Consider the following 27480-nt stretch of genomic DNA (forward strand, 5'->3'; position numbering starts at 1 on the left):
TGTGGTGGCCGGGAGCGTGCCACTGCCCTCCAGTCTGGGCGACAGAGTGAGACTCCAACTCAAATAAATAGATAAATAGATAAATAAATAAATAAATAAATAAATAAGGATTCAGAAAGTTGCTCCTTTTCTGAAAATAATTTATCCTGCATTCAGAGCCCTACTGATCTTTCATGTTAACCTGTGTGAGTAACGTATGATTCCGTTTTGCCCGGGAACCATAATTGTACCTTAAAATGTTCATTCCGTTGGATTATAGGTATTGAAAATACTTTCGTGAATATTCTGTTATTCCTCTACACTCAATGAACTTTTTTTCTACAAACCTCTTCAAGTAATAATTGACTTTTGCTTTATACTTGAATGGCTTACTCTGTGATTTGGGTTTTTTCATACAGGTTTTCTTAGGATCAACAACTCTAATATATGACTATAAAACTGAAAAGTGGAAAAACTGATTTCCAGATTTGTTACTGACTTAGCATTAAATTTTATGACATTTTCCAGATATCTAGTTGTATTAGTCTATGCAGGCTGCCATAACAAAATACCACAGTCTGGTGGCTTAAAGACAACAGTTAATTTCCCCTAGTGCTGGAGCCTGGGAGATGGGGTAGGCAAGATGGGGTGCTGGCAAGATGGGCTTCTGGTGAGTCCTCTTTGCTTGATTTCATCCTTTGGAGGATGATAGAAAACCATTTCATTATTTTGAAAACAGGCAAGTAAATGGGAAAAATCAATCATTATTCCTGCTGTGTAGTATAAAGTGTACCACTGTGTAACCAGTTAGTAGATGAATCATTTCCTTATAAGTAATAGAATTTTCATGTTACAATTTTCAACCTCCTATGGATCTGGGCATTGACCATCAACAGCTGGTGACATCTTGGAAAGAGAGACAAGTAGACAGATTTGCCTCATAATGGAAGACGCAACACCACCTAAATACCCTTGCCTAATGGGTCAGACCTAAGCCTGTATGAGCTGATCCCTGCCATCTTACAGAAGCAGAACATGTCAAACTGCCTATGAGTATTTAATAAGTAAAATTTAGACTGTGGGAAGCTTTGCAAGACAAATGGCCCAAGCTATTCAACAGAGAAATTGTAAGGAAGAGAGAGTGTGAGAGGAGTAATTAACAGATTAAAAGACATTTAAAAGAACTTCAAAAATAAAAAAGCTAATGCTAAACTATGGTGCTAAAGAATATTCAGGTTATAAAACTGTAATGAAATGCAAGTGATTTTAAAACATATCTCCAATGTTTTAAAACACTCTCTTATATATGACCCTTACCCTTGACTCTGAGCTGGCCTTAATGACTCACTTGTAACCAATTAGAATGCAATAGAAGTGACTCTGCAAGACTTCTGAGGCTAGGTCATAAAAAAACCATGTTTCCTTCTTGCTCACTGGGCATCACTTTTGGAGCCCTGGATAACCATGTGAGAAATCCAGATACTATGAGGCTGCCATGCTGTGAGGAAGTGTAGGCCACATGGAGAGGCCTTGAATACCTGCTCTACATTTAGCCTGAGATCCCAGCCAAGAGCTGTTATAGATTTTCAGACATATGAGTAAAGATGTCTCTAGATGATCCCAGCCTCCAGCTATTAAGTGGAGACACACTGGTGACTTGAAGGTGGCTGTGGTAGGAGTGTTTGCACCATGGAAATCAGCAAACTCTGCAAATCAGAGGCATTCCTGCTGTGCCTGTCTAAATTCCTGCCCCATAGAATCCATGAGAATAATCAAACGGGTGTTTCAAGCCACCCTGTCTTGGAGTTATTTGTAATACAGTGTTGGAACAGCAACAAAGTGATTACTATAAAAAGAGAGTAGTTACTTTTCAGGAGAGGAGGTGGTTGAGAATGGAACTTCTGAGACTTCTGGGGTGTCTGGCAAATTCTATTAACTTGAGTAGTGGCTACAAGGATATTCACCCTACAATAATTAAGGGGATCATATATTTGTTTTTTCATTATCTTTTATAATTAAACATTTGTTTAAAATTCTTTTCGTGTAGGAAATAAAAAGATGATTTCATTTTTATTTCTAGTATACTCAGCAAAAACGCATTTTTGATATGGAACGACTGTATGACAACATTAACAATTTATTTTATTGATTTTGAAACCTAAATTATGGAAGTCTATAGGAACTTTGTGTCAATGCAGTATATATATTCAGAATTTAAGTAGTCATACAGTCTTAAAGGAGAGAACCACTTATAATGAGGTCCTTTAATAGTTAAAGTCTAATTCCCATTGATGGAAATCCAAACAAGCTTTATACCAATTATAACTCACTAGTGTGCCAGAGTTTGGGGGATATAAAAATAACAGCCTTCTTGTTATGTTTCTTATGTTTACATAGAACAGAAATATAATTCTTATTTATTTACTAAGGTAGTTCTACATGAAATGATTTGAACATATACAGTATTTTTATTTTAATGTATCAGATAATGCTAAATTTGATTAGATTGGATATTAGTTCCTAATATTTGGTTGTCTATATTTAGACAAAATTGTAAAGACATTGAGAATAATAATGTAATAGTTAATCATGCAATAACAAGCAGTCTGGCACAGTGCCCTACATAAAAGACCCTCGTATTTGAGTTGTATTGAGTTGGTAAAGTACTAAAGAGCTATATGATATGATTTAAGGTGTGTTCAGAAGGTCTCAGTAATAGTTGGCCAAACCATGGTTTCTGAAATTCCACCATTAGGATTTACTCATTTGGATCTATAAAACAAATATCCTTTAAAAATATTGCATTGCAGCTAGAGACCATCATCATGAGTGAATTATCACAGAAAAAGCTGAATACCATATGTTCTAATAAGCAAGAGCTAAATACTGTATGCACATAGGCACAAGGATGGTAACAGCAGACACTGGGGCACTGCTAAAGGGGGCGGGGGTGAGGGTAAAAACCACTCACGGGGTACCATGTTCACTACCTGGTGAGCCCGAGCCTCACCATCACACAGTATTCCTATGTAACAAACCTGCACATGTACCCCTTGAATCAAAATAGAAAATAAAAATAATGCATCAAGTTTCTTTCAGGCCCCATGTGGGGGCTCACACCTGTATTCCCATCATAGCCTGGGGAGGCCAAGGCAGGAGGATCGCATGAGGCCAGGAGTTTGAGAGTAGCCTGGGTAACATAGCAAGACCCTATCCCAACAAAAAATAAAAAGTGTCTTTCGGTCAACACCTTGACATAAGATAGATGTTACAAATCTTAGTGAGACTTAAGGTAGTGGAGCATGGCCCCACACCTGAGGCAAGGTGGGAGAAACCTCAGAAGAAGGTGGCTGTGTAATGAACAGAGAGGTGGAAAATTCCAAAGATGAGCTCCATCTTTCTCAGACCAGCTCTGTTGAGTTGCCATTGGTTCTCCAGCTTAGTCTGAGAAATTATGTTTTTAGGATGTGCCAAAAGACTGAAAGTTTTTTAACACCCAAAGGAAAAATTTAAGGATGAGATAAAATGCAATGGGTTAAATGTTAGGTCAAATAAACACAGGGTCGATTAAATAGTCTCAACATAATGATATACAAACAAGTAATAGTTTTATTTATTAAATAACTATTACAATTTTTAAAATTCCAAACCCCCTTGCCCAGACAATAGTATATCGAGTCTCTTGATTCTTTTTGATAAGTACAGCCCAGCTCATAGATTCTAACCTGACTATTAAAATCTTGGTCTTATTTTGAGAAAAAAGATGCGTGACCTTAAGGTATTATAGTTTGTGATCACTACCTTTGATATAACTGCAGTGAGCCTCTGTTGTGGAATAGGCTATCTCCCTCTTTCTCTATCTTGCTCTGTCTCTCTCTGTGTCTCTGTCTTTGTCACTCTGTCTCTTTCTCTCCCTCCTTGCCAGTTTCTGGCAGTGTGACAGTCTGCACTTCAGATGAGAATGAAAGTGGCAGTCTGCTTTTTTGTGATTGTCTCCCATTTCTGTCTAACATGTCCCCAACCCTACCACCACCGATTCCTAGATATTCTACCCAATTGTTCTTTCTGGGTCTGAAGCACTTTTCTGAAGTATCAGCTGTCAGTAATTCCAGGCAAGAGGCTGGCCGTGTGTGTGTGTGTGTGTGTGTGTGTGTGTGTGTGTGTGTGTGTGTGTGTGTGTGTGGCTGGCCCCTGTGTGTGTGTGTGTGTGTGTGTGTGTGTGTGTGTGTAGGAGACCCCCTGAGACCCAGATGACTCCTTTCTTCCCCCTCTACTCCTTTTATATAGTCAAGAGTGGTGGTGGTGAGATGGCCTTAAGGGTTCCTAGACAGTGACCACCTGGAACCCCCCATCATAGGTGTTTGAACTTCAAGTTGAAGCACTACTATATCTTGTATCTTCAGCCAGGCATACCTCTGTGGTTTGTGAACGTAGATCCTTTAGGTTCCATCTACAGTTTTGCACAAACCATCACAAAGATGGAGGTACAGTTAACTTGGGTTTGTTATTGAGGACTATATGATAACAAGAAAATGCATGTACATACTTTATTTTTATACATTAAGAAAACTCTGGGTCACCTTAAATTATCAGAGTGTGATGATTGATACAATTGTGTACTTTCCTCCATTGTGTAATTTAAAATAAAATATTTAAACATAAAACAAAAAAGCCCCTATTAAAAAAAAAATCTACGTTTATGGCTCCTTCCCACTCCTCTCTTCTTGCACCTCAGTTTTTCTCCCTTCTCCCTCTTTTTTAATGTTTGCTTTCTCTTTAATTTCTCCTTCTTAAATAATTGCTTCTTAAGTGACCTAATGGTGACTTAAATGCCCAATGGCATTTCTTAGGCTACTTGGTAGCCCTCAGTAATAAAGAAATTATATAGTCTTGTATCCTGATTAGCTAATTTATCTTGATTAGAGTATTATCATTTTCATCTGATCCTACTTCAACTAAAAAAAAAAAAAACTAAGCCTACTAACGTGCTAACAAAATGCCGCTGTAAGTTGAGTGCATTAAATTTTAAATTAAGTCTGGATTTCCACTTTTTTAAGGAAAATATTTTTCAGAAATTGGTGTTTAGGTGGCCAAGATGGCACCCATTTAGTGGCTCTATTTTAAAAAGAAAGAAGAAGAAACAAAACAGATTAGCATTCAGTTTCTGTGGAAGTTTTCTCTTGCTTATCCCTTTTTTCTTCTGCTGTAATTCCAGACACAACTACTAAATTACTTACACTACTAGCATGTCCAGATCTGTCTAATTTTCCCTGAATGGATCTGACATTCCTAGGATGGCCATGTAAACTTTTTGACCTTAGAGAAGGGAATCCCAAAGTTTGCTCTGGTCTCACAGAGAGTAAGTTTTCCCTTCCAGTTCTGTCAGTAACAGTTAGGGATAAACGAGGGATTCGAGGAACAGTTTCAGAAACACTATTTTCATCTTCCATATCTGCGAACTGCTGTTTCTGCTCAGCTTGCTCTGCTGCTTCTGACACAATGTAAGGGATATCAGTGCTCCGAGAGCGTGTGATCTTTTGAACTTGACACTTCCATTCCGCTGTCCATTGCTGGTCCATGATTGAACTGTACTCTACATCCCAGTTGCTCACCCCACTGACCAGCTTTCTTCCCTGGGAATATACAAAGCTTCTGGACTTCATTGATTTACACGCATTGAATGTTTCATCAGGGTAATGGCATGTAATTTTGCTTTCTTCCAGGGGATAGGAAATAGTGCCTTCTACATCTGTCGTTTCCACTGTCAGCTGAGTGTTTTGAAAATCTGATTTGTCCTGTCCATGCATCATGTCTGTTGGATTTAAACTTGGGAAAACAGACTCTTCTCTTTTAGAGTCTGCCGACCTTTCATCATCTTCTGTAGAAATCCCGATATCTGGACCAAATTTTGGCTCTCCAGTGTGCTTTAAGTCGTCTACTGCAAGGTGACTGCCATCTGGTATTGGTGTGCTTGTGCTGGGTGAAAGGTGAAGGCTGTTCTGACATTCTGGAGCTAGATGCATTTTTTTATCCTTCTCCTCCTTTATACGGAAGGAGCAGGTTCTTTTCCTGAATCCTGTCCCTGGTGACATGCAGAGAGAAGTATCTTCAAATAATAACTCTTCTCCATTAAAATGATATCGATATAAGCTGTAGCCATCGGCACTGTTGATGCTGCTCTGCCTCAGAAGATACGTGGCATCACACTCAGAAGAAGCTCGAGACCGTGTCTGGATCAAATCAGACTTGTCAATTCCTGCAAGATTTTCAAGAGCATTCACCATTCTGTTAGATAATTCTTCTAATTGACCAAGTCGAAGGTCAACAGTCTGTAGTGAAGTTTTCATAAAAGTTTCTCTTTCATTGATTTCTTCCAACCTCATTGACATATTTTCAACTCTAGCAAACACAAAGGGATAGATTTATTAAACTGGGATTAACTGAATATGAAAAATAAAAGATGTCATTGCTATGTGATTTTTGTCTTTTGAGAAACATGAAACTTGTTGAGCATATTTACTAACTTCTCAAACCCCTAACATGACTACTAACATTACCATGAGGAGTATCAGACAATAATGGAAATAATTGTTAGCTATATTAACTATATAGTGCTTATTTTTACCAGCCATTGTTCTAAGCGCGTTATGTATTCACTGACAAGTACTTACTAAAGTTCTATTCTAACGTTATTTAATCCTTATGGCCCTATGAGGTAGGTCCTATTATTAGCATTCCCATTTTACAGATGAGGAAATTAAGTCATGAGATTGTAAGTAATCTGCCTTGTCTTTTAGCTGGTATCTCACTTTGCCTCTAATAATAATGGAAGATACAAGATACTTGCACTTAGTTTCTAGAGTTTTGACTGTAGCTGTCAGCAAGGAGTGGTTACAAAAAACTAATAGATTAAAATCCTTATTTGAAGTGCAAGGGTTCAGAAAATAAGCTGTTAATAATTAAGTTCAGATTATCAAATATTTTGCTAAAGGACAATAGATCATTTAATTGTCTGAAGAATACCAGGAACTTTGAATTACTTTTTATGTCTAGTAATTAGTATTCCTTAACAAAGTTACACAAACAAAGATCATGGCAGATTATAGATGTCAACTGTTAGATAATTTTTTTAAAAACTGGAAGATCGGGCAAAAGCTTAGGAAACCATAATGTTGCCTGGACTAAAATCTACTGGTACAGACCTTGTTTTATATTTCAGTACACACAGTATGAATTATTTCAGTAGGTTTGTTAAATTTAACTCTAAGAGGCAGTGAGGTAGGCCTAGGACTTAGGACTACCTTCTAAAAGTTTAATTTGTCCCATGGGTCTGGGAGTCTAGGAGTCAGGCATTGTAGTGGTCTGTTCTGGCAGGTTCATCCCTGTGCAAAAGCCAACACTTGGGTCTGATTCTGTTATGCTTTGATTTTTCTCCCACTTTCTGTAAAAATGTATAGGCTTACACTGCAGTCAGTTTTTAGCAGGCATTTGCTACCTTCTCTACATATCCTTATAAATACCCTCTCTTGTTCTGCTTATTCTCTTATCCATCCATGTTGTCATTTTATGATGATCTGCCACCCCTTTCTCATTTTCTGGACAGTTTGCCTACTGTTCCGGGCACTGCTAAGTCTCTGCGCTGTATCTGACTGCAACTCCTGAGCTCCATACCCCCAGTGCCTCTGCACTACTTTGCCTCACAATCTCCCAGAGTTGTTTTTGCTAATGCCACCCTTCAATTGGCTACATTGACAGCTGTGCTCTGATGTGTGTGTGTGTGTGTGTGGTTCTTGGCTTCTATTCTTAACTCTTGTCTTAAGGAGAGAACTATTTATATGCTCCTTAGGAAACCACATCATTTGAGCAGGAAGGGTCTGGCTTCCTGGAAGTTTGCCACCAGGGAGGACCAAATTCACCATGTGTGAGAAATCCAGGCTTCCTTTCTTTTTAAAGCTGCTCTATCATGGGCACTGTAGGTTCTAAACGTTTTCTCTCCTCTTGCATTTCAGGGCCCAACAAACTTTTCATTATTAACTTTCTGTTACTGCTGAGTAAGACTTGAATATTGCTCCTTGCTACCTTCAAATCTATTTCCCTGATGATTCTTTTTGTATTAAAAACCGCATTGCTTCTGTAGCAGTCAAACTTGAGATATTTTAAAAACACTACAGTAAGATATATTGCAGCTGTGCAAACTTCTCAAAAAAAAGACACTGGTAAAATAGAGGTTCCTTTCCTCTCAAATCGTTTATAATTCTCTGCCTATCCCCAACCCCCCCCCCATATCACCTAATTCAGATAACAGCATCACCAGCCACTCATGTATAAGAAAGAAACCTCAAAGTCATCGGATTCTTTGGTCTCCCTTGTATTTTCTCTCTCTCCTCATCTCTCCTCCCTTCCCTCCCCACTGCATTGAATCAGTTACCAAGTTGTGCACTAGGGCTCCTCCTTTGGTGTCTCAAATCTCTCATCTCTGCCACCACTCCCTTTGTTAAAGCTGGGAAAGAAACAATGCTTAATGATGTGGCTTAGGTTAAGAAAAATTGTCAGATGCTTATTTTGAACCTGTAGACAGCTGCAACACAGAGACAGAAAATTTTAAACAGCCATGCCAAATCAAGGGACTTTTAATTAAGTTTTTATAGTACGTGTAAAAGAAAGAAAAAGATGAGTTTAAATTCAGTTATAGAATGTGTCACATTAATGCAAGATGTGGGAAATTGGTGTGGGGTGTGGACTGTGAGGGAACTCTATACTATTCATTCAATTTTTTTCTATAAGCTTAAAACTCAAAATGAAAAATAAAACTAATTTTTGAAAGTTCACTTATATCTGAAATGATTAACATAAAAAACACATGAAGAATGATCTCCTTTTCTAGCCGTGCTTTGTGACTTCCCACAGTTACTTAAAACATGTTTTGAAAACCTTGAGCAGAGTGGTTTCCATTTCAGATGGGGAAAGGCAGGCTATCTAGGAATCAGTGAGCAAGAGTCAAGATAAACTGCTTACGTAGAATAGCAGGAAAACACAAGAGCAATCCATCCTTTGTGGTAGAGCTCATAGTGAGGAATGTGAAATATGATTACTCAGCAAATAGGATATTTATTCCGCTTTCTAAATCTTGATTCAGCTTTCCTTTTAGCACATAGTGAAATACAAAAGCATTCTAGGTCCAAGTTATTTGCTTGATTTGCTTGACTTTCCCTTTAATTAAAGCTGATTCTCTCTTAATATGGAGGTACCATAGTACCTGTTAAAAGACATTTGAAGCCGGGCTCGGTGGCTCAGCCTGTATGCTCTGGGGGTCTCTAAGCTAGTTCTTGCCTTGATGGTTGTCTCCCTCTACCGCAAGCATCCTAGATAGACGGATTACAATGCTGCGGGTGTATCTGATAAGAACCTAGCAGTGCCGGGCTCGGTGGCTCAGCCTGTAATCCCGCGCCTTTGGGAGGCTGAGGTGAGTGGATTGCCTGAGCTGTGGGTTCGAGACCCGCCTGGGCAGCGAGACCTCATCTCTACAATAAATCAAAAAATCAGCTGGGTGTGGTAGCGCATGCCTGTTATTCCGGCTACTTGGAAGGCTGAGGTGGAAGGGGAGCCCAGCAGGTCGAGGCTATGGTGGCCAGGAGTGGCCACTGTACTCCAGTCTGGGTGGCAGAGTGAGATTCCAACTCAAAAAAGAAAAAAAAGATATTTGAGTTGTTTCCATCTTTTGGCAAGCATGGAAAGAGATGCTGTAAACATTCATGTACAGATTTTATGTGAACATGCATTTTCATTTCTCTAGAATAAATATCTAGGAGTTAAATACCTGGGATTGCTAATTGATAGGGTAAATGTATATTTGCCTTTATAAGAAACTGCCAAACCATTTTTCAAAATGCCTGTACCATTTCATATTCTCACCAGCAATATATGTGAATTCCAGTGGCTCAGCATCCTTCTTGGCTATTGGCATGTAAATATATTTATATATTGTAATAAGTGTGTAGCTGTATCTTATCTTGGTTTTAATTTGCATTTCTCTAAGAGCAAATGATGTTGAACATCTTTTAATGAGATTATTTAACAACCTTATATACTGTCGGGTATAACTATTCTAAACTTTAGCTCATTTTTTAATTGGTTCATTTTTTTCCATATTGAATTTTGAGTTCCTTAGATACCTTGTATACAACTCTTTTATCAGATATGTGATTGACATGATTACACTTTTGGTGTCATGTTTAAGAATTCTTTGTATATTCCCAGGTCATGAAGATTTTCTCTTATGTTTTCATCTAACAGTTTTATAGTTTTGTGTTTTATATTTAGATCTATGATCCATTTTTAGTTGATTTTTGTGTGTTGAGATCCATTTTTTGTATAAGAATGTCCAACTGTTCTAAAAGTTAACTGAAAAGACCATCCAATCATTGAATTACTTTTGCAGCTTTGGGGGAAATCTATTGTCTCTATTTGGATAGATTTACTTATGTAGATCTTTTCTGTAAAAGAGAGTCTTCTGTAGAGTTGTTATTCTATTCCATTTATATATGTGTCAGAATCTTCACCAATACCACACTTCAGTCTCCATTACTCTAACTTTATACAGTAAGCCTTAAAACTGGACAATATGGTTCTTCTAATATTATTCTTCGTTTTAAAAAATGTTTTAGATAGTCTACTTCCTTTGCCTTTTCATTTAACTTGTAAGATCAGCTGATCTGTATATAAAAATGTCCTGCTTGGAATTTTATTGATATTGCATTAAATGTATTGATAAATTTGGGGAGAATTAACATCTGTACTATATTGAGTCTTCTAGTACATGAATATGGTATGTCTTTTCATTTTTAATCTTTGATTTCTTTCATGAATGGTTTATAGTTTTCTGCATATAGATACTATATATGTTTTATTAGATTTATACCTAAGTATTTCTTTTTTGTTGGAGCTCTTGCATAATGATACTGTTTAAAAGCTTTCAATGTTCATTTCACATTCTGGTATATAGAAGTAAGATTAATTTTTGTTTGTTAACCTTGTACTCTGTAGCCTTCCTAAATTTACTTATTACTTCTAGAAAGTTTCTGTTCCATGTTGTTTCTTAAATATTTTGATTTTATAATAGATAATCATGTCATCTATAAATAAGAATGGTTTTATTTCTTCCTTTCCAAGATGTACGTCTTTTTTTTTCTCTTGCTTTATTGCACTGGCTGAGACTTCCAGTATATTGTTGAATAGCAGTGGTGAGAGTAGCTATCCTTTCTGGTTTCCAATTTTAGAAAAAAAGCATTCAGTTTCTCATCATGTTAGCTGTAGGTTTTATGCAAATGCCATTTATCAGATTGAAGAGATTCTTGCTTGTTTCTAGTTTGCTGAGAGACTTCTTAAACTAATTTTTATTTTGTATTATCATGAATGTATGCTGAATTTTGTCAAATGCGTTTTCTCCACCAGTTGATATGATCATATCACTTTTTTAAAAAATAATTAATATAGTGGATTACATTGATTGTGGCCAAATTCATTTGCTGGTATTTTGTTGTGAATTTTTGTATCTATATTTATGAGACATATTGGTCTATAGTTTTCGTTTTTTCAACTGTCTTTGTCTGGTCTGGGTATCAGAGTAATGCTGGCCTCAGAAAATGAGTTGGGAAGTGACTTTGGCATTTACTATAGCTTTTATAGTGATTGTTTTAGGTATTACAAATAGATAGTAGCATTTCACAATATATTCAGCATCAGTATTTTACCACTTTAATTTGAATGTAGAAACATACTACCAAATATGTCCCTTTCCTATACCCCCCTTTGCTATAGTACAGTGATCCCCGACTCTTTTGGCATCAGGGACTGGTTCTATGGAAGACACTTTTTCCATGGACAGTGGGGGTGTTAGCATCAGGCATTCGATTCTCAGCAGGAGCATGCAGCCTAGATTCCTCTCGTGCGCATTTCACAATAGGGTCTGGACTCCCATGAGAATCTAACGCCACCCTTGATCCGACAGAATGTGGAGCTCCACTTGCCTGCCTCTTGTCTCCTGCTGTGCAGCCTGGTTCCTAACAGACCACAGATGGGTACTGGTCCACAGCCCAGGGGTTAGGAAACCCCACTGCAGTTGTTGCATATTACACCTACATGTATTGAAAACCCCATCAGACGATATGACCACTTTTGCTTTCAACTGTCAACTATACTTTGAAGAACTCAAGAGGAGATGATTCATCTTTATATTTATCAATACATTTATTATTTCTGATGTTCTTCCTTCCCTGATGTTCCAAGTTTACTTCTGGTATCATTTCCTTGTGTCTGAAGAATTTCTATAGTAATTTTTTAGAGTTGGTCCGCTAGCAATGAATCCTTTGAGAATGTTTTTATTTAATTTTCGTTTTTGAAGAATATTTCTGTTAGATATAAAATTTTGAGCTGACAGTTTTTTCTTTCAGCACCTTAACATGGTGCAGGGTATGGTGGCATGTAGTCTATCATCCCGTCTACTTGGGAGACTGAGGTGGGAAGGTTGTTTGAGCCCAGAAGTTCAAGTCTAGCCTGAGCAACATAAGAGACCCCATCTCAAAAAATAAAATAAAATAAAAATAGCACGGTGTTACTTCCTCCTGACCTCCATGTTTTCTGATGAGAAATTTGCTATTGTTCAAATCATTGTTCTCTTCTCCTGTAAGTAAAGTGTCATTTTTCTCTGGCCAGTTTTTTCTTTGCTTTCCATTTTTCCTTTGTCTTTAGTTTTTAGTCATTTCTAAAATATGTCTGAATGTGAATTTCTTTGAGTTAATCCTGTTTAACATTTTCTAAATTTCTTTAATATGCAGTTTTATGCCTTTCACTAAACTTGGGAAGTTTTCAGTTATTTTTTCAAGTAGTTTCTATGCATCACATTTTTCTTTTTTTCTGGGATTCTTTTAACACAAATGTTGTAACATTTGTTATTGTCTCATACTTTCCTGAGGCTCTGAGTTTTCTTTCAGTTTATTTACTCTCTGTTGGTCAAACTGAGTAATTTCTATTGAAATATCTTCAAGTTTACTCTTTTTTCTGTTATTCCTGTTTTGTTATTGAACCTATCCCGTGAATTTTTAACCTCACTTATTGTATTTTTAATTATAAAATTTTCTTTGGGTCTTCTTTATATCTTCCATTTTTTTCCCAGAGACTTTCTAGTTTTCTATTTATTTTAAGAGTCTGCAATTTTATTCCAGTATTTTAATAATAGCTATTTTAAAGACTTTGTCAGATAATTTTGACATCTGTATTATCTTGACATTGACATTTACTGATTGTCTTTTTCCCAAGTGAGTTGAGATTTTCTAAGTTGTTCATATTCCAAATGATTTTGAATTGTTTCTTGACATTTTGAATACTATGTCATGTGATGCTGAGTCTTATCTAACTTTCATGGAGAATGTTGATATTTTTGTTTTAGCAGGTGATCAACCAAATTAGGTTTAGGCTGCAAGTTCCAATATGCTTCTTGTGAGTTGTGAGTCTAATTTCAGTTCAGTTTTCAAGCTTTTGCAGTACTATTGAGATCTGACCTGTGAGTGTACGGCCCATTAGTCAGTCTGGGACCTTGGTGGCAGTCTGTTCATTAGTTCAGGACTCAATTCCTTTTGAGATCTTTCTTCTTCTTCTTTTTCTTTTTTTTTGAGTTGGAATCTCATTCCATTGCCCAGGCTGGAATGCAGTGGCATTGACCTGCTGGGCTCTGGTGATTCTTCCACCTTAGCCTTCCAAGTAACTGGAACTTCAGACGCATGCTACCACACCCAGCTAATTTTTGATTTATTGTTAGAAACAAGGTCTCGCCAAGTTACCCAGGCTTGTTTCGAACCTGCGGGCTCAAGTAATCCACTCGCCTTGGCCTCCCAAAGTGCTGGGATTACAGGCTGAGTCACCAAGCCTGGCCTCTTTCTTCTTTTTAAATGTAAGCCTTACACCTCATCAACAGGGGTACCTGCATGATGAATGTTTGTATAACCAACCCTGAATTGTACCCCACAATTTGAAAATAAAAAAAATTTAAAATAAATAAATAAATGTAAGCCTTTACCATTATAAATGTCCTTTAGAGTACTGCTATTACTACATCCCATACATTTTGGTATGTTATATTTTATTTGTTCACCATAGGGTATTTTCTGATTTTTCTTGTGATTTCTTCTTTGATCCATTGATTATTTAAGAGTGTATTATTTAATTTTCATATATTTGTAAATTTTCCAAATTTCCTTTTGTTACTAATTTATCATTTTATTTTATTGTGGTCTGAGAACACACTTTAACATTAATCTTTTTTTTTTTTTTTTTTTTTGAGTTGGAGACTCACTCTGTCATCCAGTCTGGAGTGCAGTGGTGTGCTCACGGTCACTGCAGCCTCAACCTGCTGAGCTCAAGCGATACTTCCACCTCAGCCTTCCAAGTAGCTGGAACTACAGGAGTGCGTCACCATGCCCAGCTAATTTTTTGATTTACTGTAGAGATGAGGTCTTACCAAGTTGCCCAGGCTGGTTTCAAACCCATGGGCTCAGGCAGTCCTTTCACCTCAGCCTCCCAAAATGCTAGGATTATAGACGTGAGCCACCATGCCTAGTCAACTTTAATCTTTTTAAAACTTATTGAGACTTGTGTTATGGCCCAACATATGGTCTGTCTTGGAAAATGTTTCATATGTTTTTAAGAAGAAGGTATATTTTGCTGTTGTTGAGTGGAGTGTTTTATTGATGTCTGATAGGTTGAGTTGGCACCTATTACTCAAGTATTTTATTTCCTTGATGATATTCTGTCTAGTTCTATCATAAATGAAAATGGAATACTGGAGTTTACAACTATTACTTTAGAACTATTTGCTTCTTCCTTCAATCTGTCAGTTTTTGCTTCATGTATTATGAGACTCTGCTATTGGGTGGATATATGTTTACAATTGTTATATCTTTTTGATAGATTGACCCTTTTATCATTTTATCATGTCCTTCTTTGTCTCTAGTAACAATATTTATCTCAGAGTCTATTTTGTTTGATAGACTCCAAATCTCTTGATTACTGTTTGCATGGAGTATCTGTTTTCCAGCCTTTTACTTTGAAACTGTTTTTATCTTTTAATTTGAAGTGAGTCTCTGCACAGTGTATAATTATACCATATTTTAGTATCCACTGTGCTTCTTTGTCTTTTAATTAGAGAGTTTAATCCATTTACATTTATTATAATTACTGGTAAAGAAGAACTTACCTCTGCCATTGTGCTATTTGGTTTGTTTTTATTTTTGTTTTTGTTTTGAGTTAGTCTCACTCTGTTGCCCAGGCTGGAGTACGGTGGTATGCTCGTGGCTACCCTAGCATTGACCTGCTGGGCTCCCATAATCCTTCTGTATCAACTTTCCAAGTAGCCAGACCTACAGCTGTGCACTGCCATGCCCAGCTAATTTTTTGATAAATTGTAGAGATGAGGTCTCACCAAGTTGCCCAGGTTGGTCCTGAACCCCTGGGCTCAGGCAATCCTCTTGCCTTGACTCCCAAAGTGCTGGGATTACAGGCATCCAGCCCTATTTATTTTCTATATGCCTTACATTGGGGTCCCCAGCCACCAGTCTGTAACCTGTAAGGAACTGGGCCTCACAGCAGGAGGTGAGCAGTGGGCAAGTAAACAAAGCTTCATCTGTATTTATAGCCACTTCCCATCACTTGCATTACTGTCTGAGCTCCACATTCTGGCAGATCAGTTGTAGCATTAGATTCTCATAAGAGCATGAATCCTATTGTGAACTGCACACGCAAGGGATCTAGACTGTGCACTCCTTATGAGAATCTAATGCCTGATGATCTAAGGTGAAGCTAGGGTGGTGATGCTAGCACTGGAGAGCAGCTGAAAATACAGATTAATATTATCAGTGAGGTTTGACTGCACAGAGACCATAATCAATCATTTGCAGACTCTTATCAAAACCATATCAATGAGTGGCAATTAAGTTGTACCTCAGTTGTACAGCTGCATCTGGTGGTAAGCTTTAAGTCAGAATCTGACACTTTAGTCTGCACATGGCCATTATTTTATTTACCACTACTGTCCATGCCTTTTTTTTTAATGGTGAGTTGTATAATTATTTCATTATATTTTATTATGTAATAATAATATAAATATAGAACACAATAAATATTATGTGCTTGAATCATCCCAAAATCATCCTCACTCACCAGTCTGTGGAAAAATTGTTTTCCACAAAACTGGTCCCTGATATCAAAAAGATTGGGGACCAATCCAAAAAACTCTCTAGTATCTCTCCTAGATGGTAAGTCTGTTAGACACTGATAATCTCAGTTCTTGTTTATCTAGAAATATCTTAATTTACCCTTCATTTTGTGAAGGATACTTTTGCTGGATATGTAAATGTTAGTTGATAGTCTTTTACTTTCAGCATTTTGAATATGCAGTTCCACTGTTTTCTGGCCTTCCTGGCTTCTAATGAGAAGTCAGCCTTTTTATCTGATTGAATATCCTTTGCATGTAATGACTTGCTTTTCTCTTACTTCTTTCAAGATTCTTTTATTTTGTCTTTGAACTGTTTGAGTACAATGTGAATTGGTATGGCTTTCTTTGAGTTTGTCCTGCTTGGAGTTCATTGAGCTTTTTGATTATGCAGATCAATGTTGTTATGCTTGATGGTGTTCCACAGGTCTCTGAAGCTATTTGTTTTTTATTTATTTTTTCCCTGTTCTTCAGACTGGATAATTTTGACTGTGCTTATCTTGAAGTTTTCTGATTCTTTAATCTGATTGCTTAAATATGCTATTGAGCCTCTAGAGTGAGCTTTTCATTTTAGTTATTATACTTTATAACTCCAAAATTTCTATTTGTTTTCTCTTATAATAATTTCTGCTCCTTTATCGATGGTCTCTATTTGGTGAGACATCATTCTCATGCTTTACTTTAGTTCTTTAGAGATGATTTCTTTTAGCTCTTTGAACATATTTAAAATAGCTAAAATAGTTGAGTTAAAGTCTTTATTTAAAAATCTGACATCCAAGGTTCCTAAGGGACCATTTCTAATGATTGCCCTTTTTCCTATTGGTGGGCTATTGTTTCTTTTTTCTTTACATGTTTTGTAGCTTTTATACAAAACTGAACATTTTGAATATTATAATGTGGCAACTCTAGAAATCAGACCTTCCCCTCTCCCCAGGTGTGTTGTTGTTGCTTCTTATTGTAGGTATTGTTTAGTGATTTTCTGAAATAATTCTGTAAAGTCTGCATTCTTTGTCTTGTGTGGACACTGAAGTTTGTGTTTTGTTAGCTTAGTGGTCAGTTAATAATTAGACAGTGATTTCCTTAAACACGTGAAACCAAAAAAATCTCTGCCTTTTCTGAGAGACTCTGTATGTATGTATATTGGGGCACATCTTCAACACTCAGGCAGTTTGCATCCTTGCCTCAGCCTTCACTTCCTGCTTGTATAGAGCCTCAAGATCAGCCAGAAATGAGGGAGAGCTTAATATCCTTCTCAGGTTTTGCCTTGGCATATGCAGAGACCTGTGCCTGCAGATAGCTTTCTAGATATCCAGGAATGTGCCAGGTCTTTTCAAGGCTCTTGTGGACATCAGCCTTTCTCCTTAGCTTTTTGGTTAATTTATTGTTTGCCCCAGATATCATCTATCACCTCAGGGAGCAGGGACTAAAACATTTCCTATACATGATTTTGACAACCCTTTCTTCACTCCTTCTAACTATCAGCTTTAAAACTAGACTTATTCCAAGCCAGGTGAAATACAGGCGAGCCATTTGAGCCAGCATTTCAAGAAGCCACTAGACAAGACAAAATAAGTAATTACAATTCTTTGCATATGAGATTTTTTTTTACTGGTACTGGGAATTCAGGCAGTTATTTTCAAGGCTACCCCTGAGCTGGAGCACAGGCGATGGGACTGAAGTAAGTTAAAATGCCACAAAGCTCACTTTTCTTATCAAGATTCAACCATTTTTTTTTAAAAAAAATAAGCATTCCCCAGACCATTGCTTAATTTCCAGAGTTCCAGAATAGATTCTCATAATTTTGTCAGGTTTGCTGTTGCTTTTATGAAGGGGCAGAGTTCCAGATTCCTTACTCTATCATTTTTTGTTCATATCACTCCTCCATGCCTTTGGTATATGAATAAGGAACAGAATCCACTTCCCCATCCCCCCCAAATCCTCCCCCCCAAAAAAAGCTTGAGGATGAGCTCTGGAGTTCATAACTTTATGGCATTACTTTCCCAAGTTTCTCCCTCTCACAATCTCCCTGATATTTCCAGTTTCCTGGAGCTCCTTTTGCCATCCTCCAGACCGAAATCTGGGTCTTTAATTAATCCTCTCCACCCTGTACATCCACATCCACAGTTGTGCTTAGTACAGGGTCAAGTGACAGGAGGACATAGCAAAAAGCAATGACTGGCTGCACTCTCTTGGCTTTTGATGCAATGGGTAGGGACTTCACTGGACCACTGGATCTCCAGCATCCCACTCAAGGGGAGAGGGTGGTGGGATAACAGAAAGAAGAAAAGGCACTTTTGGAATAAGCAGATGGCATCAAAGAATAATTTCATTTGATACTAAAACATATATGACCTTATTTTGTACCCCAGTCTATCAAAGCAAAAAAAGGTTGTAAGGAATAGCCTTGTTGCTGCCAATGTCTTCTCACTTCAAGCCAAAAAAGATAACACAGAGCCGAGCTTGGTGGCTCAGCCTGTAATCCCGTGCCTTTGGGAGGCTGAGGTGAGTGGATTACCTGAGCCCGCGGGTTGATTTACAATAAATCAAAAAATCAGCCGGGCATGGTAGCGCATGCCTATAATTCTGGCTACTTGGAAGGCTGAGGCGGAAGGATCGCCGGAGCCCAGCAGGTCGAGGCTGCAGTGGCCGGGAGCAGCCACTGCACTCGAGTCTGGGCGACAGAGTGGAACTCCAACTCAAAAAAAACAAAACAAAAAGATAACACAGACACACAATCATGCCACTCCTTGCAAAACAACAGCACCTTCCTATGACACTTAAGATAAAAAACAAGTTTCGTTGCAGTGTTGGGTACCAAAGAGTGTGTTAAAGAATTCTTTCTCATCTCCATTGGTAACCCTAGTCTATGATATGGACATCGACACTTTCTCATATTATGCAATGTACCATGTAAATACAGCATAAGTCTTCCCTTCCAATTCCATAGCTGCTCTTAACCTTAACCTCTTCATATGAAGATTCCTGTTCCATAAACACATTCAAAGCTCTCCAGAATCAGCCACCATGTTCTCTTCCCACCTCATTGTGTTCTTCATCCCCAGATTGGCTCAAGCACCCTTGGCAAACATGCTGTCATCATCAAAATGGAAATATAAGTTTCTCTTAGAACTCGAGAATTACAAATTCCAAGGCATTTGATTGACCCCAGTTTGAGAAAACTTGTTTTAGAACTTTCAGCGACCTCTGCTATTTGTGGGAGAACCAGGTGAGTGAAAGCTGTCTTGGTGATGTGTGGGACCTTAGCCATTGTATGTAAAGGCATGCTGCCGTCCTGGCTTTAGGTATCATTTAATTAGGTTAGCATGGCTGTGTTGCTTAATATAAGGTTTTCAAAATATTCATTATATAAAATATGCTAATTCTTTCAAGTATTTTATTCAAATCATGTGTTCAAATCACTTATAACTATTTTTCTAGTAGGACAGGTATTCAGCTCAAAGAGATTATTTCTTTGACTGGTGGATACTTCTGTGATGCAAAGGATGCTATCTTATACATGGTGACATTGATTTCTGATCAGATCAACTTCTTATCCTTGCCCTCCAGTTGAAGTTTGTGGCTTCTATAACTCTTTCTGAGTTTGGATTTAATTTAGATCATATTTTTATTTCACACTTTATTGTAACATTGACCTCACATCAAAAATTCTCCCATTTAACAATACTTTTAGCCGGGCTCAGTGGCTCAGCCTGTAATCCGGTGCCTTGGGAGGCTGAGGTGAGTGAATTGCCTGAGCCTGTGGGTTCGAGACCCGCCTGGGCAGGTGAGACCTCATCTCTACAATAAATCAAAAAATTAGCTGGGCATGGTAGTGCGCACCTGTAGTTCCAGCTATGTGGAAGGCTGAGGCAGAAGGATTGCCAGAACCCAGCAGGTCGAGGCTGCGGTGGCCAGGAGCAGCCACTGCACTCCAGTCTGGGCGACAGAGTTAGACTCCAACTCAAAAAAAAACCAGAATACTTTTGGAAAAGGCATTAATGCAAGTTTTCTAACCAACTGGCAGGCGTAAAGAACAGTTTCTGAGGACCACCCTTCTCTGTTCTTGTTTATCAAAGGAAATTATAAGCAAACGAAGTCTATAAACTGTCTGGGCCCAAATTAATTTTTCTTCTGACTCTGAATAGAATTTTAAACTGCACTTGATTTATGACAATATTTGCCCTGCTCTTAACGGCATCATGTGTATTTTCACTAAAGTCACTGAGGAGCTCAGAAACAAATTGGCTAAATCAGTCTTTTACTAATAGCTAGACTCCTCCCTCCTTGCCATATTTCTCTCTGTTTGATTCAGAGATTAGTATAGATTGGTCTTTGGGCTTTTCTGTGGAAAGAATATACCCTAATCAGTCTCAAAATCTGACCCCCCCCCCACACACACTTTTTAAAATTAAAGTGAAAGATAATGATCCAAGATTAACAACTGATATTACATATCATCACTCGCTGTGTCTGTTTAGTTTGGCTTTGGGAAAAAACAAAAGCTGTTTCTGATGAACACTTGGTCCCCATCAGGGTTTCCCCTTTGCAATGTGCCCATATTTGTATTAGGGATGAAGGTGTTCCACCAGCTCCTCTTTAAACATCTGTCACTGGTGAGTCATTTATAAAACAATATTAATAACAGTAGTAGCGTGATAGTATTGTGAGAATTAAATAAAATTGTGTAAATGCAAATGCTCTATGAACTGTAAACTTTGACAGTTTCAAAGGACATGACTGTGTGAAATAAGGCATCACTGTAACATCTTCTCTATATCTTGCTATATCTATTATTAGATACTTGATTTTGAGCATGATGCCACTAAACCTTAAAGTGGCTTAATGAAAACACATTTTTTGTTAAGGAATTATAGAAACGTATGTTCCATTTCATTTAATTAATAGGTAAAATAGTATGCAAATTTGTGGAACTTTTGTAGTAACTTCCAAGAGAATACCTATGTATGGCATAAGTTTATTGAACTTTGCATAGACTCTTGTCTATTAAATGTAAGATCCAAATTGGTGTTCTTGTGCTAACAGTTCCTGTGTATCTTTCCTAAGGATAGGACTGAGACATTTGGAGTTCTGTAGTAAGCCAGTTATTAAAACCTGTTTTATATGCAGTCATATTTCCATGGGAAACAATTACCCTTCACTTGTAAGGCATCTCATAAATTATATGGGAACATTTCCTTAATGATTGAGTTAAATGTTAACATAAAAAACATGATGTTAGTGGAGGTAGGTCCAGTTCATACTTGAAGAAACCCCTGTTTCAAGGTCCCCTGGCATTTTATACTTGAGTTCTAAGACTATTCCTACCTTGCAATTTTATTCGAGATCTTTAGATCATAAAGTTGTCAACTCACTCTAAATTTTATACCCAGCTACTTAAATTTCTGCCTACTTCCTCATACACAGTTGCCTTTTGAATTTAGTAATTATGGGGAGAACACCCATGGTAGAACCTTGTTGTACTTACTTTCAGAATATTTATATGTAAAAGACTAAACAAAAACTAACCATAAAAGAACAAGTCTCAAGTCTTAATTCTTCTGGCTTTCTCATTCTTTGTAATAAATAGTATACTGAATAGTTACTAAAAGAATATTAAGCTGTCTGAGAGTCTAGCTCCATGATGACTCATTGAAATATACCTCCTAGGTTTCTGGAATTCAAGTCATCTAAATTATTAGCCTTTTCTGGCTATGTCCCACTTTCTATTTGGGCCACACTCTGTGGTTGGCCACTAAAGTGATGCTCTTATGAACATCCTAGTTTCTCTCTATCTTACTTTCTACAAAAATAGTGCCAATCCCTCACCCTTCATCTGTTACTACCAGGACTCCAGGTCTAAGCAAGGATATATGATGCCTGGAGGCAATGTCATAAGTTTATGCTGCCGTTAGCACACATATCTTTGTGGTGTCCCCACTGACTGGTTCTTAGGAGCATAGGCCCTTTTCAGTGTCCATGTCCCACATATGGCTTATTTTCTCCATTCTTGACTTTGGGCTATAGAGTGTCACTGATGAAGGTCATGGAAGCCATAGTGACATGGCCCATACAAAGTCATGTCATCTAATTTCAGTTGGGTCTTCATTATCCCTGCCAAACAATCACTTGGTTATTTCCCTTTCTAGCATAATTCCATTAAAAGATAACTCACTTGATTTGAATCCTCCCTACCGGCTTCAAATCTGTGATGTTGATTGGGAGAGGGGTGCTCTTTCCCCATTCCTATGCTTTCTTTGTATGTGCCTGGACTGCCCATTATTGTAACACTTCTTTCCTTGCTTTATCTCTTTATTTATTCTTGAGGAGGATGACTTATCTAGTTGGAGATTGGGGAACAGGATACCGGCAGGCTTCTCTCTCTCTCTCTCTCTCTCTCTCTCTCCCCCTCTCTCCCTCTCTCTCGCTCTCTTTCTCTGTCTTAGCCATCTGCTAACCTTAGAGGACAGGCTGACTTTGCTTGTGGGAGGCTTGCAGTGGCTAGTGCTGCCTGTGCCTGAGTGGGTGCTCCTAGTACTGGGTGTGTACTTGGCAAGAACAGAGCCATCCTCTAGTACAACTGATATTTTTATATCTGTCTGCCACATGTCTACAGCTATCTCTGAATTGGCTCTGAAAGTCAGGTCAGGAACAAGGATGTCATCTTCTGGCACATCAAAACTCCAACATTTAATCTATTCTTTTCCCATTATCCAACCAACCTTGATGCCTATTAATTTATTAAGACTAAGGCATTCAAATGGGATCTTCCCTAAACATCTCCCTCATCATTGCATGGTGGCTGGTTTGTGTTCTTCTCTCCATCTGGGGACTCCTTCACATCCTCTCTTCCTAAAACTGAGTTCTTTTTCAGTTTCTCTTCTAGTTACCATCTTGTCTCCTTGTAAGTAGGGTCTCTATTACAAGCACCTTTTCTTCCTGGTCACATGGGAAGAGGATGTCAGATAAAAAGATCTCAAAGCCACAAGTTGCTAATTTCTCATCAAGCCTACAGAAAATTCAATACTTTAATCCAGATTAACAAATCTGACAAGAAACCACTTAACGCAGAAAGTCTTGGGGGGATCAGAATCTGCTACTATAGGTTTGGCTAGTCTAAGACCTATAACTTGTTAAGTACCAGGCCAACTACACTTAAAATGTACAATTTATGAGTAATAGACTGTGTATTTGAAATAACAGATGTAAATAAAATGTATGTAAATGGAAGTAGAAGAAATAACAACGAGGAGACAAGGTATACCATATATTTCAAAAACCTATACTAATATACTTTCATAATTAAATATTAACTCTGGCACTGTACTTCCTTTAAGCCATGGAACAAAAGGAAAACATAACATATTTCTCATTGTTTGAGAAAAGAAAGTTGAATGTCAGAGAAGATTTTGTCAGGAAAGATTCTTTCCAACTTAATTGCTCTTGAACCTCCGAACCTGTGTTATGGGATGCCAAACCACAAAAACAACAGTGTGTTCAACAGTGGATTTGCAGAAGACAGAGATGACCTTGAAGCACCAAATGATGAGGATTAATGTAACCAGTTATTCTCCTGGTAGGATGAGAATAGAATATGTGGGTTGACAACTTCTACCTTGGCCATGCTGGCAGAGGTTATCTATAAAATGCTCTCTCACCCCACCAGCCTTCTTGGCTCTCCCTGTTATCCCGTTGAGCAAAGAGACAATGCCAACACCACACCTATCATCCTTTCTGACAGTTAAGGGTGGCACAATCCTTTGCCTCTTGTTTTGAACCTGGAGGGAGCACAGTTGATATCCTTTTTGATATTCCAGGAGGGAATTCATTGAAGATAGGATAGAAATTTGTATTCAAACCGGGAGACAAACTTCTCTGAGTCATTTATTCATTCAAAAAATCTTACTTCTACTATGTGAAGAAGTGCAGGCTCTGGGAATATCATGGTAGACAAAATCTAGGCATGGTCTCTGACTTCATGATGCGTAGGGTCTAAGGGTCCTGACCTAGTCTAAAGTGTGAGGTGGTCAGGGAAGTTTTTCATAAAGAATTGGCATTTGAGCAGAGATCCAGTGGATGAGGAGAAAGGGAGGCAGGTGAGATATACTAGCAGAAGGAGCAGAAAAGCATGTGCAAAACCCCTGCGGCAGGAAGGAAGCAGTGCTTTGAGGAAATGAAAGAAGGCCAAGAAATGGAGTAGAGAGTCTGGAGAGAGGACAGGGCCTTGCAGGCCTGAGGGTAGTGGGAGCCACTGGGGGCTCTTAAGGAGAGTTGGTGCGGGAGGGGTACAGGACTCCATTAAAGTAGATGGGGTGCAACATGATTGAAAGAGCAGAAATGAAAATGGAAAGCTCAGTTAGAGGGCAGCTGTAGGCATGGAGGTAAAAAAATGACGGATGCTTGTACTAGTGTGCTTGGGGGAAATATGGGCAGAAGTGGGTGGACCAGGTTTATTCATGAGGGGAAGTAAGCAACTTGGTGATTGTTGGTGGTGTCACAATGATTTGCCAGTTTCCATCTTGCTGAATGAGCTGAAGGGTAACACCATTCACAGAGCCTGGAACATAGGAGAAGACATCCAAGTTTGGGAGGATAACCCTGGCCCGGGCTTCTTAGTGTCTAAATGGGCATGTCAAGTAGAGTTTTGGGCTAAATACCCTGCTCCAACCCAGTGTTGTGTCAACTCAACATCAAATCATATTGCAAATCTCTTATGGCAGGACCGAATGTTGGATCTTACAAAATGTTGAAACTTTATAAAAAAACAAATGGTTAAATTGTTAGAATTTTATATGTAACTTTCTAAGCATTTGAAGAAAGGCATGAATTTGCTTCCTGCACTGAAAGCACCTTGCATGGAAGAGCATGACTAATGTGTCCACGTCTTGTGTGAACATGTTTGTAAGACTGAATTACAAGAATTGCTGGCTCAGGCCCAAAAAAGCTACCCAGACAACTGAGAGGCAAGAACAGGACTGACATGCTCCTAGCTGGACCCTACAGTCTGAACAGAGCAGGTAAAGGCACCACAGAGAAGACAACAGGAAAATCATCAAATGGTAAATGAAGATGCAGAAAATCAAACAAATTCAATGTACACAGAAGATTAAAGAAATGGCAGAATGTTTGAGTACTCAAAAGCTTGATTTTAAAAGTGACCATACACGCCCCAAATTAGGTACAAACAACTGCTTTTATTTCACCCTCCCACCTAGCCCTTGCTCCTTGGCTGGCCTGGTTAAGAAGGAAGGAAAGCTCCCTTCTCTCCAGACTTCCCCCTTTTTGTGGGCATTCACCTGTGAGTCAGCCTAAACGGGGCCAGTCAAGGGAAATGGAGGGGCAGGAATGTGCTCCCATTGCTTCTGGCAACTCAGCCAAGGAAAACAGGAAGTAGCCTGTTTTTACTGCCTTGCCCACTTCCATTCCTCTTACATGTGCACAGAGCCCCCAGAGAAGAATGCAATTTGTTAATGACCTGATAACCACGTTTTTGGAGCCCGGGTCTAAGAATGGTAAAAATCCAAAGAATGCTGTGAAAGGCAGAGAGAGAGAGAGAGAGGCAGAGCAGTGAAACAAAACTCAGTTTCCCTTGCAAATGACTGGCTAGGCTGAAATTCAAGTTAATGTCTAACTAAAAGGTGGGAATTTTAGATTATCTACATGGAGTATCTTTTCATATGAAGAACTAATTTTTATATCTTGAAAGCTTAACAGTTACTGTCAAAATATTTAAAAAGCTTTTCAAAGTTTTTAAATAAATATGCTCTAGTAAGGCCAAAAACTGATCCAGGTGATCCTTGAGTTTGGCTGGTTGGATTTGATTGGATTATAGTGACTGGGTCTACCAGGGAGGAGTGCCAGGGACCTGCAGCTGCTGCCTAGGGCGTCACCCCTCCTGTGGGCTGGGGCAGTCACTGGCCTGAATATGCACCAGGGACCCTTCAAGGTAGATCTGCGAATTCGGTTGTAATTGTGCGGGCTCTTGACTGAGAATTGTCAGCTGAACTATCTTTTTGAAGTCCAAACCTATTGTTATGTTTCTCAGTATATACACGTGTCTCAATCGGGAAACTTTAATTCTGTGTTCTCTAGGAGAAAATGAGGAACTGGACACATCTTGGGTGTGTCTTCTTCTCTGTGCTCATCCTTCTGCCCACATTATTAATTAAGCCCTTTGGAATAATGTATTATCAATCACCAAAATCTTTAACAGGCTTAAATTACTTTTAGTAAGTGATAAAGATTCTCAGAAATGTATATGAAACAAAATGCAGATAGTGAAGGTTCATTGCTTCTGTTTATCCTCTGCCCAGCTTAGAGTAGAGCTATACTATAAAGCTTGGAAAAATGTAACCCTTTCTGTCCCTCCCTGACTTGCCACCATTTACTCATTCATTGATTCATACCCTCCTGCATTCATTCATTTCGCATGTGTTAAGCACCACCATATGCTTACCCAGCTGATTTTGCTGGGTAAAGATGTGAATGTGTCAGAAAGACAGATCTTGCCCTAATTTAGAAGTGCCCCCCCATGGGGGAGAGATACTCCATTCCCTACTCCACCCCCCTCCTCAGTTCCCACTCTCAGAGGAGCCCCGCGTAGGGAAACTTTTCCACTCCCCTGTGAGGTTGGGAAAGTGTCTGGAGGTACAGTAAGAAGCCAGGCAGGATGAGAAGGGCAAACCCCAGGGAAAAGCCATGCTTGGCAAAGGGAGCAGCACGACCAAGCACAGGAGGAAGGACTTTCTGTGGCTTTCATTAGTGCAGGATATGGTGAAGATGCCCCCACAGTGGGACGGGAGGTGAGGGCGGGAAAGAAATTTGGCAGCCCCGGCAGAGCCGGGCCCCTGCGTCTGCAAACCCTGGGCCCCGCGGGCCAGCATTGGGGACGTGCCAGGCGCACCTCTCATTGGTGACGCGGATGCGCTCGTCGCTGGACGACTGCTGCTCGTCCTCCTTCTCGCGGAAGTGCTCCTGCACGCACTGCTCCTCGAACTCGTGCAGTCGCTTCAGCTCCTCGTCGCTGAGGAACAGCTCTGTGCGGAGGGACGAGATTGGCCACGTGAGAACAGAGCAATCCGGGAGGAACCGATTCAGCGAGTCATTGCGAATTTCACGGCCCGCCTGAATGAAGCTCCCGCCTCCGCCACTCGCAGGCAGTTCCCTGGACTCCAAGTGGTTACTATCCCCAAAGAGGCTGTGGTAGGCAGCAGCTGTCTTTAAAAGCGGCCTACTTTAAAAAA

The 27480-nt window shown here is 38.9% G+C and overlaps 1 protein-coding gene across 1 annotated transcript in view; it reads right to left on the bottom strand.

Moving 5' to 3' along the window:
- Positions 1–5092: 5092 nt before the first annotated feature.
- Positions 5093–27480, bottom strand: part of TRPM1 (transient receptor potential cation channel subfamily M member 1) — an 80954-nt gene continuing 58566 nt past the window's right edge. Inside the window, exons 25-26 of the mRNA XM_021712632.1 lie at positions 27141–27273; positions 5093–6378 (exon numbers count right to left, since the gene is read on the bottom strand). Coding sequence (XP_021568307.1) covers positions 5130–6378; positions 27141–27273 — 1382 coding nt within the window. The 3' untranslated portion in view covers positions 5093–5129. The remainder of the gene's footprint in view (positions 6379–27140; positions 27274–27480) is intronic.

Source organism: Carlito syrichta, unplaced genomic scaffold (genome assembly GCF_000164805.1).
Source record: "Carlito syrichta isolate Samal-C Ts95f unplaced genomic scaffold, Tarsius_syrichta-2.0.1 Scaffold303527, whole genome shotgun sequence".
Taxonomy (NCBI): Eukaryota; Metazoa; Chordata; class Mammalia; order Primates; family Tarsiidae; genus Carlito; species Carlito syrichta.